At 45.6% G+C, this 17995-nt stretch overlaps 1 protein-coding gene across 1 annotated transcript in view; it reads right to left on the reverse strand.

The window, feature by feature from the left end:
- Positions 1-17995, reverse strand: part of ppef2a (protein phosphatase with EF-hand domain 2a) — an 89604-nt gene that overhangs the window by 20558 nt on the left and 51051 nt on the right. The window contains exons 8-11 of the mRNA XM_070863886.1: positions 6946-7112; positions 3820-3856; positions 3571-3720; positions 955-1339 (exon numbers count right to left, since the gene is read on the reverse strand). Coding sequence (XP_070719987.1) covers positions 955-1339; positions 3571-3720; positions 3820-3856; positions 6946-7112 — 739 coding nt within the window. The remainder of the gene's footprint in view (positions 1-954; positions 1340-3570; positions 3721-3819; positions 3857-6945; positions 7113-17995) is intronic.

The following is a 17995-nucleotide window of genomic DNA, read 5'->3' on the forward strand; positions in this document are numbered from 1 at the left end:
ACTGAAGCCATTGTTTTAGGTCCCCGCCACAAACTCCGTTCCATAGCCACTAACTCCATCCCTCTCCCCAACTTCTGTCTGAGGCTGAACCATACTGTTCGCAACCTTTGCCTGCGAACCTGTTTGACCCTGAAAAGGGTTTTCAACCACATATCCGCAACATAACTAAGACCGCCTATTTCCACTTCCATAACATCGCCCGTCTCTGCCCTTGCCTCAACTCATCAGCTGCTGAAGACCTCACCCATGCCTTCATTACCTCTAGACTTGACTATTCCAACGTACTCCTGGCTGGCCTCCCACATTCTACCCTACGTAAACTAGAGGTCATCCAAAACTCAGCTGCCCATGTCCTAACTCGCACCAGTCCTGCTCACCCATCACCCTGTGCTTGCTGACCTACATTGGCACCCGGTTAAGCAATGCCTCGATTTCAAAATGCTCATCCTAGTTTTCAAATCCCTCCATGGCCTTGCCCCTCCCTATTTCTGTAATCTCCTCCAGCCCCACAACCCCCTGAGATGTCTGCGTTCCCCATAATTCTGCCCTCTTGAGCATCCCTGATTATAATCGCTCAATCATTGGCATGCCTTCTGTTGCCTAGGCCCTAGGCTCTGGAATTCCCTGTCTATACATCTCCGCCTCTCTACCTCTCCTTCCTCTTTCAAGCCGCTCCTTAACACCTAACTCTTTTGGTCATCTGCCCTAATTTCTCCTTATGTGGCTCGGTGTCAAATGTTTTATCTCATAATAGTCCTGACGTTTCACTATGTTAAAGGCACTATATAAATAGAAGTTGTCATTGTTTTATGTAAAGAAATATCTCTTGTCTGCCCCAAATGTACAGGCATCATTATAGTACGGTTCAAATCAATCGTTTATAGTTAATATCTTATAAACCAATGCATATAATCATATAAATATACATATATATATATTTTTATACAACGGGACTCACCTGTTTCCATTCATGGTCATCTGAGTCGAGGATTTCATGAGCATCTGAATCTGATATGGACAGTGACATTTTAGATTCATCATATGTGTTACTGAAGCCCACTTGTCTACGACATTTTTCTAATTCCTCTTCAACTGAGCGTCGCACTCTTTTAGGGATTTCTTTTTTTTTAGCACATATTCTGCCAGAACTCCTACTCCTCTGACTCTTGTATGTGTGAGAATGAAGGTTAAAGATGTCAGACATTGAATTCTTGCTCGGAGTTTGATAGGGCTTGTTGACACACTGCTCATTGTTCCTACTGAAGTATTGCTCCTGATCTTGGACTTGCTTGTTCCATTCAATCCTTGTCCTTTTGGGCGGCCTCAAGATTGAAACGTACTGTCAAAGACAGATGAGTTTGTTCGTCTGTTTAAAAGTCTTACATCTAGCCCATCTGTTACACTTGATTAGTTGCTACTTTGTAAATATATTTAAGCTAATCACACCTGAACAGATAGGGAACCAACCAGTGAACAAGTAGCGTCTTAAAAATAAAGAAAATCAGTTATTTGCCTCAGAAATAGCAATTAGCCTCTAATTATCTTCAGGATGGGTCTTTTTTGTTAAACCTGTAGGCGTGACTAACTTCAGAATGGGTCTCATTACTGCAATCAGATTTTGTGGTTTTTGTTTTTGGTCCCTGCCACAAACTCCGTTCCCTAGCCATTGACTCCATCCCTCTCCCCAACTTCTGTCTGAGGCTGAACTACACTGTTTACAACCTTGGTGTCATATTTGACCATGAAATGAGCTTTCGACCATGTATCTGCAGCATAACTAAGACCACCTATTTCCAACTCTCTAACATCGCCCGTCTCTGTTATTGCCTCAGCTCATCTGCTGCTGAAGCCCTCATCCATGCCTCCGTTATCGCCAGACTTGACTATTCCAACACATTCCTGGCTGGCCTCCCACATTTTACCCTATGTAAACTAGAGATGATCCAAAACTCGACTACCCGTGTCCTAACTCGCACCAAGTCCCGCTCACCCATCGCCCCTGTGCTCACTGACCTACAAATCTCCCAGTTAAGCAATGCCTCGACTTCAAAATTCTCATCCTTATTTTCAAATCCCTCCATGGGCTCGCCTCTCCCTATCTCTGTAATCTCCTCCAGCCCCACAACAACTCCCCCCCAGATGTCTGCTCTTCCCATAATTCTGCCCTCTTGAGCATCCCTTATTATAATCGCTCAACCATTGGTGGCCATGCTTTCTGTTGCCTAGGCCCTAAGCTCTGGACTTCCCGGCCTAAACCTGTGCTAATTTTTCCTCATGTGACTCGGTGTCAATTTTTTTGTCTCATAATACTCCTGTGAAGCGCCTTGGGATGTTTCACTATGTTAAAAATGTTATATAAATACAAGTTGGTGTTGTTTTAAAGTGACAGGTCAGTTTAAACACAACTATGAAAAATACCACTGAAGATTAACCAGTACATTATATATTTCCTACATTACACCAGTGACTACACAAAGTACTTCATTGGCTGTAACGTGATTTGGGATATCCTTAGCTATATAAATTTGCCATTTTGTTTTCAATCAAGTAAATACATTGGTCATTAAGTGGACAAATTCATTAAAATCTTGCAGATTTGTTTTAAACATGCAAACTTCACCTAAATACTTCCAGTATAGGGGTGCTGAATAGTTGCAGTGGTAGAAATGAGTGTTTGGCTTCAGTGGACCTGAAATGTTAGCGCTACTAATACTAAATTTGAATCCAATCTGAATGAACCCAATGTCAACATATTAATGGTGTGGTATTCAAATCAAAATGATGGTGCTTTTAATTCATATTTCCTGGCATAGGTGGAACTGTTCTACAAAGATACAGAGTTGCTTCACCAAGGAGCATAGGTGGGTACAATAACCATTTTCAACTCCCTGGAATAAAACAGAAAAATCACAAGTGTGCAGACATCTCCCTTCCACCTTGCAGAACTAAACAGCCAGGGATTGGATAGGTACATCAAAACTATAAGCTAACTATCCTAATTCCTTATGACCAGGGATCAGATAGGTGGATATTTACCTCAAAGCTGTCTACCTTCTCCTTCTAGGTTACTAGATATAAGATTATATTTCATTCATACCAACAAAATCAGAGATTTGTAACAACCATTGAAAGTCTCCAGCTGGTAGATAACATTTTCTTTTAAGTAAAATACATTCATCCTTGTTGCTATGGCTCTAGCTATAAGTGACTGCTATAATGGCAGTCTACACGTGTAAAAGGATATTTTGCTCCTTCACCATTTATTTCAAGAGATAAGCCAAATTTTAGTATTAAATGAATTAACCTGTTTGGCCCAGATCAAGTCACTGTGGACTCAGATTTGGTTTATTACTCATCTCGTCATCATCTAAGAGTTATCTTTGAGAAATAGAAAGAGATGGACAAATTGACATTACTAGGAGTCTCCTGGATATTCCAGCATACTTAAATAAAAATGGTGGCAATCAAAAGAAAATCCAAGGATTATTTGCAAAGTAGAAGTAATCAGAATAACTTAATAATTCAGACTTTAAATTAGATATTTAGTTATCATAAATGATCAAACTGTACCTTGTGTCTGTCAATCTTGCCCAGGAACTCCAAATCTGTTGTTTCTGAAATACCTCCGTGTATAATTAATACCTTTCCATCTATAACTGTAGCTAATGGCAACCAACTGAAAACACTCTGTATTAATTTCAGTATTCTATTTCCATGCACCTAAAACAAATATAAAAATCCTTAGCAGTACAGAAAGTATTCAAAGATTTTGCTACCAAGAACTTGCAGAAAAATCACAGAAATAGTCCAAATGCTTACCTGGTATTTCTGCATTACTTCCTTTGTGAAGCCATACCTGAAATGGTAAAATATAACTTGGTATTGAAAGAATTATATTTCAAGAAATGCAGAATGATTTGCTTTAATATATGCCTTTTCTACTATGTATTTTTGGACTATCCAGAATCTAGTTATCTAAAACACTGAGCATCAAGTTATAAATTGAATACTGCAATGTTCCATCCATATTCATCCAAGCCCTGGTTCGACTACATTTGGAGTACTGTGTACAGTTTGGGGCACCGTACCTCAAAGGATATAATATATTGGCCTTAGAAGGAGTGTAGCGCAGATTTACCAGAATGTTACCAGGGCTCCATGGGTTAGATTATGAGGAGAGATTACATAAATTAGGCTTGTATTCTCTGGAATGTAGAAGGTTAAGGGGTAATTTGATTGCGGTTTTTAGGATTTCGAAAGTAATTGATAAGGTAGATAGCAAGAAACTTTTTCCGCTGATGGGGGGAGTTAAGGACAATGGGACATAACCTTAAAATCAGAACCAGGTCATTCAGGAGAGAAGTTAGGAAACTCTTCACACAGGGTGGTAGAAATGTGGAACTCTTTCCCACAAAAAAGCAATAGATACGAGCTTAATAATTTGAAATCTGATATCAATAGATTTTTGCTAGCAAAGGGTATTAAGAGATATGGAGCCAAGGTGGACGGATGGAGTTAGGATCTCACTGAATGGCAGGGGGTGTTGAGTGACCTACTCCTGTTCCTATGTTCCTATATCTCAGATCAGTAATCTATGGACCTCTTATTCCAGCTGTTTCAATAATCTCTGAACATGGGTTACAAAGTCTGTCAAAAATTGATTATGAAAATCTAGGACCTCCAAAGAGACAATAACAGTTCACCTTTTCCTTTCTTTGCCAATTCTTCTTCTCTTCTTTTAAGGTATTGACTCCTTGCTGTGTAGAGGTTCCACAGTAGCCAATCACCTTCCTATACCTTACTCAAGCAACTTTCATGTCTAGGCTTTGACAATGAGTGTTATTTCATGATGGAAAGCACTGGAGCTGAGCTCAATCCTGTTCTTATCTAATGTCCCACATGATTGAATTTTGTGAGGTAGTAACAAGGAGGATCGATGAGAGTAGCGCGTTTGATGTAGTCTATATGGATTTTAGCAAGTCTTTTGATAAGGTCCCACATGGCAGACTGGTTAGAAAAGTAAAAGCCCATGGGATCCAAGGGAAAGTGGCAAGTTGAATCCAAAATTGGCTCAGTGGCAGGAAGCAAAGGGTAATGGTCGATGGAGGTTGTTTCCAGTAGGGATCTGCAGGGCTCAGTACTAGGTCCCTTGTTTTTTTGTGGTATATATCAATGATTTAGGGCCTGAAATTGGTGAAAGCTAAGTTCCACCCAAGTACCATCCAAAGGACCGCTAAGATCCTGACGGTACTTTGGGCGGAAGTTTCATGAAAAAATCTGGGCAAGACCGCCCGGCGGCAAAAATGGGCCTTGCATGCCGATTCTGGGCAGTAGCTCCCATTCTCAGCGGCAAATGCAATCCTCGGCAAAGTACTGCCGAGGATTGAGTTGGGCCCAGGGAGGGGGAAACTGATAAAATAAATTTTTTTCAAAACATTTTAAAAAATCACCAGAAATCCTTCAGGGGACCCCTTCACCCAAAATCCCTGCAAAAAAATAAAGAAAAGAAGTGGACTATTCAGGTACTTCATACTTACCGTTGAGGTAAGACCTGCCTCCATGCGGCAGTCTTTTCCCCTGCTGGAGCGGACGACCGCCTGGACCAAACTGGCAGCTCAGCGGGCGGGAGAACTCTTCTGGGTGTTGCATGTCGGTGCATGCTGGCGCATGTCAGCTGACGGTACCCAGGGGTCTTCTCTCCCCGCCGGCGGAAGGACTCCACCAAACTCACTCGGAGGGGAGACCGCCCAGAAACCAGGGAAACCGCCGAGAAAACTCAGCGGCAGCAGACGGTAAGTCCACCAATTTCGCGCTCATAAACTTCAATGTAGGGGCCACGATTAAGAAGTTTCCAGATGATACAAAAATTGGCCGTGTCGTTGATAGTGAGGAAGAAAGCTGTAGACTGCAGGAAGATATCAATGGACTGGTCAGGTGGGCAGAACAGTGGCAAATGGAATTCAATCTGGAGAAGTGTGAGATAATGCATTTGGGGAGGGCTAACCAAACAAGGGAATACACAATAAATGGCAGGATACTGAGATGTGTAGAGGAAAGAGAGACCTTGGAGTGCATGTCTACAGATCCCTGAAGGGAACAAGACAGGTAGATAAGGTGGCTAAGAAGGCATGCGGGCTTTTATTAGTCGAGGCATAGAATATATAAAACACTAGTTAGGCCACAGCTAGAGAATTGCATACCATTCTGGTCACTACATTATAGGAAAGATGTGATTGCAATAGAGAGAGAGTACAAAGGAGATTTACAAGGTTGTTGCCAAGATTGGAAATTTTTTTAGCTATGAGGAAAGATTGAATAGACTGGGGTTGTTTTCTTTGGAACAGAGGAGGCTGAGGGGAGACTTATTTGAGGTGTATAAACTTATGAGGGGCCTAGATAGAGTGGATGGGAAGGATCCATTTCCCTTAGCAGAGAGGTCAATAACCAGAGAGCATAGATTTTAAAGTAATTGGTAGCAGGATTAAGGGGAGTTGAGAACTTTTTTCACCCAGAGGGTGGTGGGGTTCTGGAACTCACTGCCTGGAAGGGAGGTAGAGGCAGAAACCCTCAATACATTTAGAAAGTACTTGGATAGGCACTTGAAGTGCTGCAACCTACAAGGCTACGGACCAAGAATTGGAAAGTAGGATTTGGCGAAATAGCTTTTTTCGGTCGGCACAGACACAATGTGTTGAATGGCATCCTTGTGCCCCGTAAATTTCTATGATTTTATGCACAGTTCCAGAAATTATCTCTAGACAGTGATCAGGAGAGGGAATTCTGGCTAATGGTTCCCTATCTAGCTCAGGCAATCCTAAAGCTGAATGTAGTAACCCCACCGCCACTACATAGCTTTCTGGTTTGCATGATTGAGAGACTCACTGGATCCACATTGACATTGGAAAGAACCAACACAATGGTGAATGGATTACACTGTGTCTGTACCTTAAGTTGATGATATGATCTTCATGATTTCCTCTGTTTAAATAGACTCCCTTTGGATAAACAAGTTGAAATGCAAACAAGATCAGCAGAATCTCAATAGAATGTTTCCCTCTGTCAACATAGTCTCCGTTAAAGATGTATACCTTTTCTGGGGATGGGAGCCCATTCTAGTCAGGGAAAAAATAAATCCACATTAATAACAGAAATGCTATTGTATCACATCAACAATGATAGATAGTAGTGAGGTGGTGCAGTGACACACAGGCTATTTCCCACACAATGCAGGCAATTTTGACTTTGGGTGATAGTGTAAAAAAGGTGATATTGATTCAGCCGCCCATTATACATCTCTCCCGATTTTCATTTTCTTTAAATCGATATTGGCCATTTTACACTATCACCAAAAGTCAAAATTACCTCCAATGTGTTCCCTTCCACGGTCCCAGGTTCAAAGCACAGAAGCTGCACCAGCAAGAAGCACTGGTTTGAAATAAGGCCGACAACAAGTTCTCCAATCCATGATCCATGCAGACAGAGATCCCAGCTGTGAGTGTAGGATTGCAGAATCACACTTTGTGTCTACTATCCAGATGGAGGGAGCTGAGGTACACACAGCTGTTCTCATGAACTTCCTACTATCTGGTATAAAAGCAACTGATGGAAGTACACTGCCACCCAGTGCTGGCACCACAAGCATAGAGACCCAGTTCAGGCAAACCCGTCCCTTTGGCTAAAAGAAAAAAATAAAGAATTTATATAGCACCTTTCATGACCACCCGACATCTCAAAGTGCTATATAGCCAATGAAGTACATTTGAAGTGTAATCACTGTTGTAATGTCCAGGGAGTCAGAGCACACAAAAGAGCAGCCAGAGCCACCAAGAGGGCATGGCTGGAGATCATGGGGGAGGTCAGCAGCAGGGATGTAGTAAGGCAGTCCTGGATCCAGTGTCGGAAAATATTTAATGATCTCATGAGGTCAGGAAAGGTGAGTGCAATATCACATTCAGCTACATCCTGATGTGCGTGTTACCCCAACTCCATCACTCTGCCTTCCCAAGCCTACTCCTGCACGTCATTCCTCACACCAACCTACCTTGCAAGGTGCACCTAACCCTCACACTCTATGCACCTACTCACATCGCCACCTGATTAACCACCACTGACACTCAGCCTCATCCTAATTCAATCGTAAGAAGTAATGCCACAGAAGGAGGCCATTTGGCAATGTCACGTCACTCCTTCATAGTCACTCTCTGCAGATGTAGCCCATCCATACCTTACACTCATTCCATCACTCTCACTCAAAGTTCTCTTCTTTCTCTTCTTGCAGGAGAAGTGAGCCCAGAACAACAGGGAGAGGCAACGAACAAAAGGTGGCCCTCCAATTTTCACCAACTTGAGGAGTAGGCACTGCAAATCTCTGGAGTTGCAGAGTTGCTGGAGGTGGGAGATAAAGAGAGGGGGATCTCCTAGCAACCTAGTGACAGAATTAAATATCACACAGCCACATGGCTTACAACAGTCACTCATGATAACATGACGTCAGCAGCCAGTGTAATGTCATCATGTGCATAATGGTAATGTTACACCATCTTATCATAAGAAATCTAATTCATGTTGTTACTTTCCCACAGGGCAATCAAGTGACCCTTCCCACTGTCCAGCCAGAGGAAGTTCCGTTTTCTGAGGGTGCACTGTCACAAGACCCATGTGCACCTAGCACCAGCGCAGATAAACGGACCTCGGTGGGTCCAGTGAGACAGTAATGTTGTCACCTGGTGTATCTCAGATCATAAATGAGCAATAGTTGATGTTAGAGGCAGTGGAGAGTCTTCACCAGACGGCGCAGAATGCTGCCAGCTCTGCTCAACTACATGCAGATGCTGAACCTCGGGGGGCCATCGAGGAAGAGGGTGATCTTGGAGGAGCAGCAACAAATGCATGAGCTTTGGCACCTTTTGTATTTGTGATGTGTACAACTGTACAGAGAATGGACGAGTCAATCTTCAATATGAGCATCACCATTTCGCAGGCGATGGCGACGATGTGCCATTCCATGGAAAGGATGGCCACCTGCACGGATCAGCAAATGCGCCAGTCACATGAGCACCTGCTAGCTGTGGACAACAGATTTTAGACCCTCATGGATCTCATCTCGAGGAGGGATACCAATGTAGACTTGGGTGTTCGTCGTCCCACTGCTGTGCAGCAAGGTGCTCTCCAGCTCCTTGCTAACAGGGAAGTACATGCAGCCCACGAGAGGATGATGGTGAATGAGGACATGGAAGTGGGGGCTCTGCTCAAAGCGCCCACACTTCTCTCGCATTGCCTCCCCCTCAGTCAGAGCCCCACATGCTTCCTCCGATCCCAATGGCGGAGTCAGCCCCAGAACAGTTGGAGAAGGAGCAGTCTTTGGCGGGGCCACTCACAGGTTCCAAAACCCAGTGGAAGTCTGCCAAAAGTGTCAAAGCAGCTGCAGCATGGAAATGAGCAGCCTGCCTTTGCTGAAGCCATAGGGGTTGCATCGCGTAGAAGCATGTGGAAATGAAAAATGACACAATCGTAGATGCACATGGGTGTTTGCCAAAATATTACTGTTAAATTTCAGTTCTATTTATGACACACATGAATTTATTTCTTTGTACTACTTTCTTATCTTGCCCATTTTTGCTTGCTACCAGGGAAGTGGCTTTGTCACTTGGAGTGAATGTTGAGACATTACTTAACCTCGAGCAATGGGGTTTGGGGTGGGAGGCGAAGTTGGTAGAGCATCTGGGAGCCATATGCATGCACTGGTGCTAGTTAAGTAGTTAAGTAAATCTGGTCACGATGAGGCCATCCCAGACAGCAATGTATGCTGCTGCTGGTGCCATCTCCACCTCAGGTTCCTCCTCCTCCTCCTCGTGTTCCACCTGTTCCTCCGCCTCCGAAGAGGCTGTGTGCTCTGCGCCTTGCTCCTCCTGCAGCTCCAATCCATGCTGCTGCATTATGTTCTGCAGTGTGCAGCAAACGACGATGATTCTGGAGACCCTGGCTGGTGCATACTGAGAGGCGCCTCCAGATCTGTCAAGGCATCTGAAGCATATCTTTAGCATGCCTATTGCTTGCTCTAAGTTTGCGGATTATACTAAACTGGGTGGCAGTGTGAGCTATGAGGAGGACGCTAAGAGACTGCAGGGTAACTTGGACAGGTTAGGGGAATGGGCAAATGCATGACAGATGCAGTATAATGTGGATAAATGTGAGGTTATCCATTTTAGGGGCAAAAACACGAAGGCAGAATATTATCTGAATGGCGGCAGATTAGGAAAAGGGGAGGTGCAACGAGACCTGGGTGTCATGATTCATCAGTCATTGAAAGTTGGCATGCAGGTACAACAGGCGGTGAAGAAGGCAAATGGTATGTTGGCCTTCATAGCTAGGGGATTTGAGTATAGGAGCAGGGAGGACTTACTGCAGTTGTACAGGGCTTTGGTGAGGCCACACCTGGAATATTGTGTTCAGTTTTGGTCTCTTAATCTGAGGAAGGACGTTCTTGCTATTGAGGGAGTGCAGTGAAGGTTCACCCAGACTGATTCCTGGGATGGCTGGACTGTCATATGAGGAGAGACTGGATCAACTGGGCCTTTATTCACTGGAGTTTAGAAGGATGAGAGGGGATCTCATAGAAACGTATAAGATTCTGACAGGACTGGACAGGTTAGATGCGGGAAGAATGTTCCCGATGTTGGGAAAGTCTAGAACAAGGGGACATAGGCTTAGGACAAGGAGTAGGCCATTTAGGACTGAGATGAGGAGAAACTTCTTCATTTAGAGAGTTGTTAACCTATGGAATTCCCTGCCGCAGAGAGTTGTTGATGCCAGTTCATTGGATATATTCAAGAGGGAGTTAGATATGGCCCTTGCGGCTAAGGGGATCAAGGGGTAAAGAGAGAAAGCAGGAAAGGGGTACGGAGGGAATGATCAGCCATGATCTTATTGAACGGCGGTGCAGGCTCGAAGGGCCGAATGGCCTACTCCTGCACCTATTTTCTATGTCTATGTTTCTATGACACATCTGGTGTTCATGTGGCTGTCATTATAGTGCTCCTTGGCCTCATTGCTTGGCCTCCTCAAATGGTGTCATCAACCAAGTCTTCAGTGGACAATCCTTGTTTCCAAGCAGCCATCGGTAAGTCTGGTTAGAGATGTGAAGAATTGAGGAAGGGTGGACTGGCACAGCATGAAAGAGTCATGACAGCTGCCAAGTAATCTGGCACACACATGTATGATCATCTTTTTATTGTTGCAGACGAGCTGCACATTGAGGGAGTGGAAGCCCCTCTGATTCACAAACATTCCTGGTGATGTGGGGGTGCCTTGATGGCCACATGCGTGCAGTCGCTGAAAACCCTGCACCTGTGGGAAGCCAGCCAGAGCTGCAAAGCCGAGCGGCCGCTCAGTAACACTGGCTTCATCAGTGGCAAAGTTCACATAATTGGCTGACTTGGCATTAATGACCTGGGTGATGCATCTGTGGGCAGCCAACTGTGAGATCCTGCAAATGTCTGCTGCAGATCCCTGGAAGGAGCCTGAGGCGAAGAGGTTGAGGGTGGTGGTGACTTTGACAGCCACTGATAAGGTGTGCTCCCCAGGTCCTCTGGGCAGCAGGTCTTTTCCAGCAAGCTACCAATGTCTGCCACAACCTGGCACGACAGCCTGAGCCTCCTGAAGCACTGCTGCTCAGTCATGTCCAGGAAGCTCATTCTCTGCCTGTATACCCTGTGTTGGGGTATCGCCTCCGGCGTGTTGCACACCTGTGCTGACCCCCCCTCAGGGGGAGCATCAGGTCGTTGAGGAGAAGGCTGCTGGTGTGGTTGCTGCTGGTGTGGGTGATGTTGTTGGTGCTGGGGCTCATCTTGATCCCATGAGGTCCAAGGTGAGGCAGCATAAGCCACACCCATGCTGATCTGTTAGATGCCAGGTAAAGTGAAGATCAGAGGCACAATCCTCCAATGTACTGAGAGTGACTAGCAATGTGGTGAGAGTGGCTTCAGAGGTGGCAGAAACTCCTGAAAGCAAAATCTCTGCACATAATGATGTCAGCAAGAGCCTTTCCCTTATCAAGAAAGCAGATGTACGGCATGAGTATTTATGTATTTTTTCCAGCTGTCATTTAATGAACTCGTACAATGGCCAGTGAGCTTCCACCTCCCCTTCACAGGCGAGCTTCCCGAGGTGCGTGAATCCCGTGGCACAACCAGTTAAAGTCTAAACCTGACATTAAAAATGCAATTAAGGGTCTGTAAACGAGCTGTTAAGTACCTCGATGAGGTCGCCCGCCTCTCCCAAGAGGGTTCGTGGCTCGCCTTGAAATGCGCCGGAGTTAAGGGTGGAAGTTAGTGGGATGACAGTGGGATCCCGATGCGCTGTCAAATTCTGTGCTTTTAACTGCCGACCTTCTCCAATGTGAAAATTCCGGTCATAGTTACTGGGCAGGTGATTGAATGGCACACAAGCAGGCAGCTATTGCACCAATGGATATGGGAGATCAGTTGTAGGCCCCGTTCAGGACTCCTCATAATGATGTACTGAGCCATTTCCATGCACTTGCCACTATCATCATCATCATCATCATCATAGGCAGACCCTCGAAATCGAGGAAGACTTGCTTCCACTCTAAAAGTGAGTTCTTAGGTGACTAAACAGTCCAATATGGGAATTACAGTCTCTGTCACAGGTGTGACAGACAGACGTTGAAGGAAGGGATGGGTGGGACTGGTTTGCCGCATGCTCCTTCCGCTGCCTGCGCTTGTTTTCTGCATGCTCTCGGCGACGAGACTCTAGGTGCTCAACGCCCTCCTGGATGCACTTCCTCCACTTAGGGCAGACTTTGGCCAGGGACTCCCAGGTGTCGGGGATGTTGCATTTTATCAAGGAGGCTTTGAGGGTGTCCTTGAAACATTTCCTCTGCCCACCTTGGGCTCGCTTGCCGTATAGGAGCTCCGAGTAGAGCGCTTGCTTTGGGAGTCTTGTATCAGGCATGCGAACTATGTGGCCACTAACATCCTGCAGCCAATCGCTTTACTTACTCCTTCCACTGGGGAAACACTTGGGAGAAGTAGTCGAGTAGGTTCCCAAAGTGATACTCTGTCACCAAGGCCAAGCAATAGGCCTTGTTGCATTTGCATTCAGCCTCAAGTATTTGGCTCTTGCAAAGGTGTCATTGGCAAAGGCTGCAGAGGGTAGCCTTGGTCTCCTAGGAGGTATCTTCCAAATCTGCCTTCTTCTTCAAATAAAATAGGCACAGAGAACTCCCTCAGAGCAGAACAGAACACCTGTGACTGCTCCTAGGAAACGTGCATTGACCTGCATGACCCTGTGTTACTGGTCTTCATGTAGTTCATGAACACCATCGCATTGTGTCTTAAGTTCAGATGGTTTTATGGGTTTTACCAAAAACCACCTGGACTTTGGGGAATCCTGCCATACAAAAAATTGCAGCGCATTCGCTCATTCTGTTGTTGCTTTTCTGTCAGGAAAGTGATGAAGGTGTTTTCGCTGATGAACAAGTATAGGCACCTGCTTGATGTGCCTGTGCACTATATATTGACTGATGTTGCAGATATCCACTGCCATAGATTGGAGGGAACCAGAGGTGTAAAATTTCTGCGAGTGGTAATCTTGACTGCCACTGACAACTCTGATTGTTACTTTCTAATTTCAGATTACAGCAAATAGCACAACTTTAAGACGGCTTCTCTGGTGAACCTCAGCCTGCGAAGGCATCGTTCTTCAGACATTCCCAGGTTGCAGTGCCTGGGTCTGTAAACATGGTTGCTTAGTTAATGGCAGGTGTGGCAAACAATTTCCTCTTGCGTCTCTTCTTTCATTTTCCCTTCCACCTTCAAAAAAATACTAAAGCAGAGGAGCACGAAGTGCAATATCTATTTCATTCATTTTTGTTGCAGCAATCAAAAATACGTCAGCTCCCCTTTAAGGAGACACATCCTAGAAGGTCAGAGTGGCTTTGGCCTTTTACACTTACTGTACATGAGTGGCCTAAGTGTACTGTGAGATCCCATCAGAAAGAATGGGATTTACACAGTGCTGCTTTAAATTTAATTTGCATAAAATGTACTTTTTTAATATTGGCCTAAAAGATCGAAATGGTAATTTATGCAGCAACAACAACTTGTATTTATATAGAACCTGTCATGTATGTACATGCTGTTAGTAGCCACCAGATTGTGTCATTGTTGAAGGCCACTGAGCAGCACACACATGGTGCTGCTCTGGTATAAAAGGCCAGGCATTTTGTGAGTCAGACATTTTGGGACTAAATAAAGCACAGCCAAGGTCCTACCTTGCTTAGTTAAACAGTACTCAGCTTGAACGTTTATTGCATACCTAACATTTGGCGACGAGAATACAAGAACCTTTGCAAAATGAGCACGATTGGATTTTTAGAGCGATTCGTGGAGGGAGAAGATTGGGCAGACTTTGTGAGCCGTTTTGAACCAGTACTTCGTGGCCAACAAAATGAAGGGGGTCGACGATGCAGATCGGTGCTGGGCCGTGTTCCTCACTGTGTGCGGTTCAAAGATCTACGGAAGAATCTACTCATGCCCAGTGATCCAACAGAGAAAATGTATGAGGAGTTGTGTACATTGGTACGGGAGCACCTCAAGCCAGACGACGGCATCATCATCTCGAGATACAGGTTTTATACACGCGTTCGATCGGAGGGCCAGAGCGCGGCGGAATTCGCTGCCGACCTGAGACGTCTATCAGGACCGTGCATGTTCGGGACGTTGTTGGCAGACATGCTGCGGGACTTTATTGTTATCGGTATCAACCACGAGGTGATCCTGCGCAAACTTCTGGCGGTGGAAGAGTTGGATTTAAAAAGGGCCATCCAGATCGCTCAATCATGTATGATGACGGACAGGAGTTTAAAGCAAATATCGGTGAAGAACCGAACCTCGGCAAGTACTGTAAATGCGATTGATTCGGCGTTCGGCAGAGCGGCACATGGCAGGGCCTATCCAGCTGCATTCACGAAACCTGTGGCTGCCCAAAGTCCGCCAGCGGGAATGAATCCGACTTCTCCGTGTTGGTGTTGTGGGGCAGTGCCGAATTAAGCAAAATAGTTGCAAAGGCTGTCTGAGAGTGGAGCATCTCCAGCCCAAGTGTTCACAGATGAGCAAGCGAGCTGCGACACACCATGTAGAGAATGAGAGTCAGACTAGCGCAGATCCAGATACGCAATCAGAGATGCCAGAGGAGGAAGTGTATGGACTGTATTCTTTCATAACCAAGAGTAAACAAATTTTAATTAATGTGAAGTTTAACGGTATACCGGTATCAATGGAACTGGACACGGGGGCGAGTCAATCGATCATGAACGAGAGGTCATTTAATAAGCTGTGGGATACCAAGACTGCGAGGCCCAGGCTGAGCCCTGTTAACACCAAGCTGCGCACGTACACCAAAGAACTGATAAAGGTGATTGGCAGTGTACAAATTAATGTGTCGTATAACGGTGCAGTTCACGAGTTACCGCTGTGGATTGTTCCAGGCAATGGCCCAACGCTGCTCGGCAGGAGCTGGTTGGAGAAAATCAGATGCGACTGAAACGACATAAAGGCGTTGTCGTCAGAGGAAGATACATGTGCCCAAGTATTGAGCAAGTTCACCTCGCTGTTCGGACCAGGTATTGGCATCTTCACGGGAGCCAAGGTGCAGATCCACATGGACTCAGATGCAAGACCCGTCAATCATAAAGCTTGGGCAGTGTCGTATATGATGAGGGAGAAGGTCGAAATTGAACTGGACAGACTCCAGCATGAAGGGATCATATCACCGATCGAATTTAATGAATGGGCCAGCCCCATTGTTCCTGTGCTGAAAAGTGATGGCACAGTCAGAATCTGTGGAGAATACAAGGCTACAATCAACAGGGTTTCGAAACAAGATCAGTACCTGTTACCGAAGGCTGATGACTTGTTTGCGACGCTAACCGGGGGGAAGTCGTTCACGAAACTGGACTTGCCGTCGGCCTATATGACGCAGGAGTTGGTCGAGATAGCATTAACACGCACAAAGGACTGTTTATTTACCACAGGTGCCCATTTGGAATTCGCTCGACTGCAGCAATATTCCAGAGGAATATGGAAAGTTTACTGAAGTCCATTCCCAGAACCGTCGTGTTCCAAGATGACATCCTGATCACTGGTCTTGACTCCAAGGAACATCTGAACAACCTGGAAGAGGTTCTACAGCATTTGGACAGAGTGGGACTCAGACTTAAACGCTCAAAGTGCGTCTTCATGGCACCGGAGGTCGAATTCCTCAGGAGGAAAATTGCAGCTGATGGCATCAGACCTACTGACATGAAAACCAAAGCCATCAAGAATGCACCCAAACCACAGAACGTGACGGAGCTGTGTTCGTTCCTGGGTCTACTCAACTACTTTGGTAACTTTATATCTAAATTGAGCACCTTACTTGAACCACTGCACATGCTATTGAGAAAAGGCAACAACTGTGTGTGGGGCGCTTTGCAGGACAGAGCTTTCGAGAAAGCCACCAATCTGCTTTGCTCGAACAAGCTGCTGGTACATTATGATCCATGTAAACGTTTAGTTTTTGTCATGTATTTCACCATCATGGGTGGTGTTTTGGTGTATGAGCTGTGGACGTCGGCCACATGAACTCTCTGAACTTCAGCCTCCATGGTAGTTCCCCAGGCCTCATCCTGCATTTCAGACCCCTTGTCTGGTTCGTCTGTCTCGCAGACTAGCCTCGCTACTGCCTTTTTGCATATCCTGGTCAGATGTCCCTTGACATTACAAATCCTACAGGTGTAAAGTTGGAACCTGCAGATTTTTGCAGTGTGTCTGCTCCCACATCAACATGAGCTGAGATTGCTGTTAACAAAAGGACTATTCCCAGGCATTCCTCTCTGATGGCCCTTTTGGCTGTTTCTAAGCACTCTGATAAGGGGTGTTAATTGTCCCATCACAGGATGTATTGTTCCTCGTGATGGCATGAATTGACAATCCCCTTTCCATTGTCTCTGTTGAAGGCCCACCCTGGAGCGAGTCGCTGCCTGGACAGTGTCGAATTGCCCTTGCCTGCCTACCTGGACGGTGTCAAATTGCCCTTGCCTGCCTGTGGGGTTCTGTGTCATTTTTATAATATTGATTCCCTGGTTCAACACAACTTTAAAACCAGGGCTGTGTGCAAAAATTAGCTTGGTCTCTTCTTCCCCCGCCGTAAAGGTCTGAGCTATCAACGCTGCCCCTTCTAAAGTCAAATTCTTAGTCTTAATGAGCTTCCTGAAAATGCTGGCATGATTAATGCCCTCGATGAAAAAGTCCCTTAACATCCCCCCTGCAGGCATCGGAGAACTTAGAGACTGGCCAAACGCCGCAGTTCCGCCACGAAATCCGAAATGCTTTGACCCTCCCGACGCCGGTGAGAGTAGAACCGGTGCCAGGCGATGTGTACGCTACTTGCCGGCTTGAGATGCTCACTGATCAGCTGGCTGAGCTCTTCGAAGGACTTGTCCGCTGGCTTTTGGGGTGCGAGCAAGTCATTCATCAGCGCATACGTCTGTGGACCACAGCTGGTCAGTAGATGCGACCTCCGCTTGTCAGCCACTGTCTCTTCCAGCCAGTCCTTTGTGACAAAGCCCTGCTGGAGTCTTTCCACAAAGTCGTCCCAGTCCTCACCCACACAGTAGCGTTCCTCTGTGCCACCGGTGGCCATTCTCGTGGTTCGGTGATTCCCGATTCTCGTCGCCAGATGTAGTGTCTCTGCACCTTGTTACAAACTCACACGAGGCATGTATATATCAGACACGGTCACTCTGTGACCTTCACTTTATTCCCAGAACTAAAGAGTGTTGATCCTGGGTGGGACCTCCTCTTTTATACCTGGAAGCCCAGGTGAGGTGCTCACTCTCTGTGGCCAGGATATGCATTACAAGGGTACAGGTACAATATGCATGAGTTATGGTTACATACTTATAGTCATTGCAAGATGGTGAAATACAAAAAGT

This window comes from Pristiophorus japonicus, chromosome 2 (assembly GCF_044704955.1).
Source record: "Pristiophorus japonicus isolate sPriJap1 chromosome 2, sPriJap1.hap1, whole genome shotgun sequence".
Lineage (NCBI taxonomy): Eukaryota > Metazoa > Chordata > Chondrichthyes > Pristiophoridae > Pristiophorus > Pristiophorus japonicus.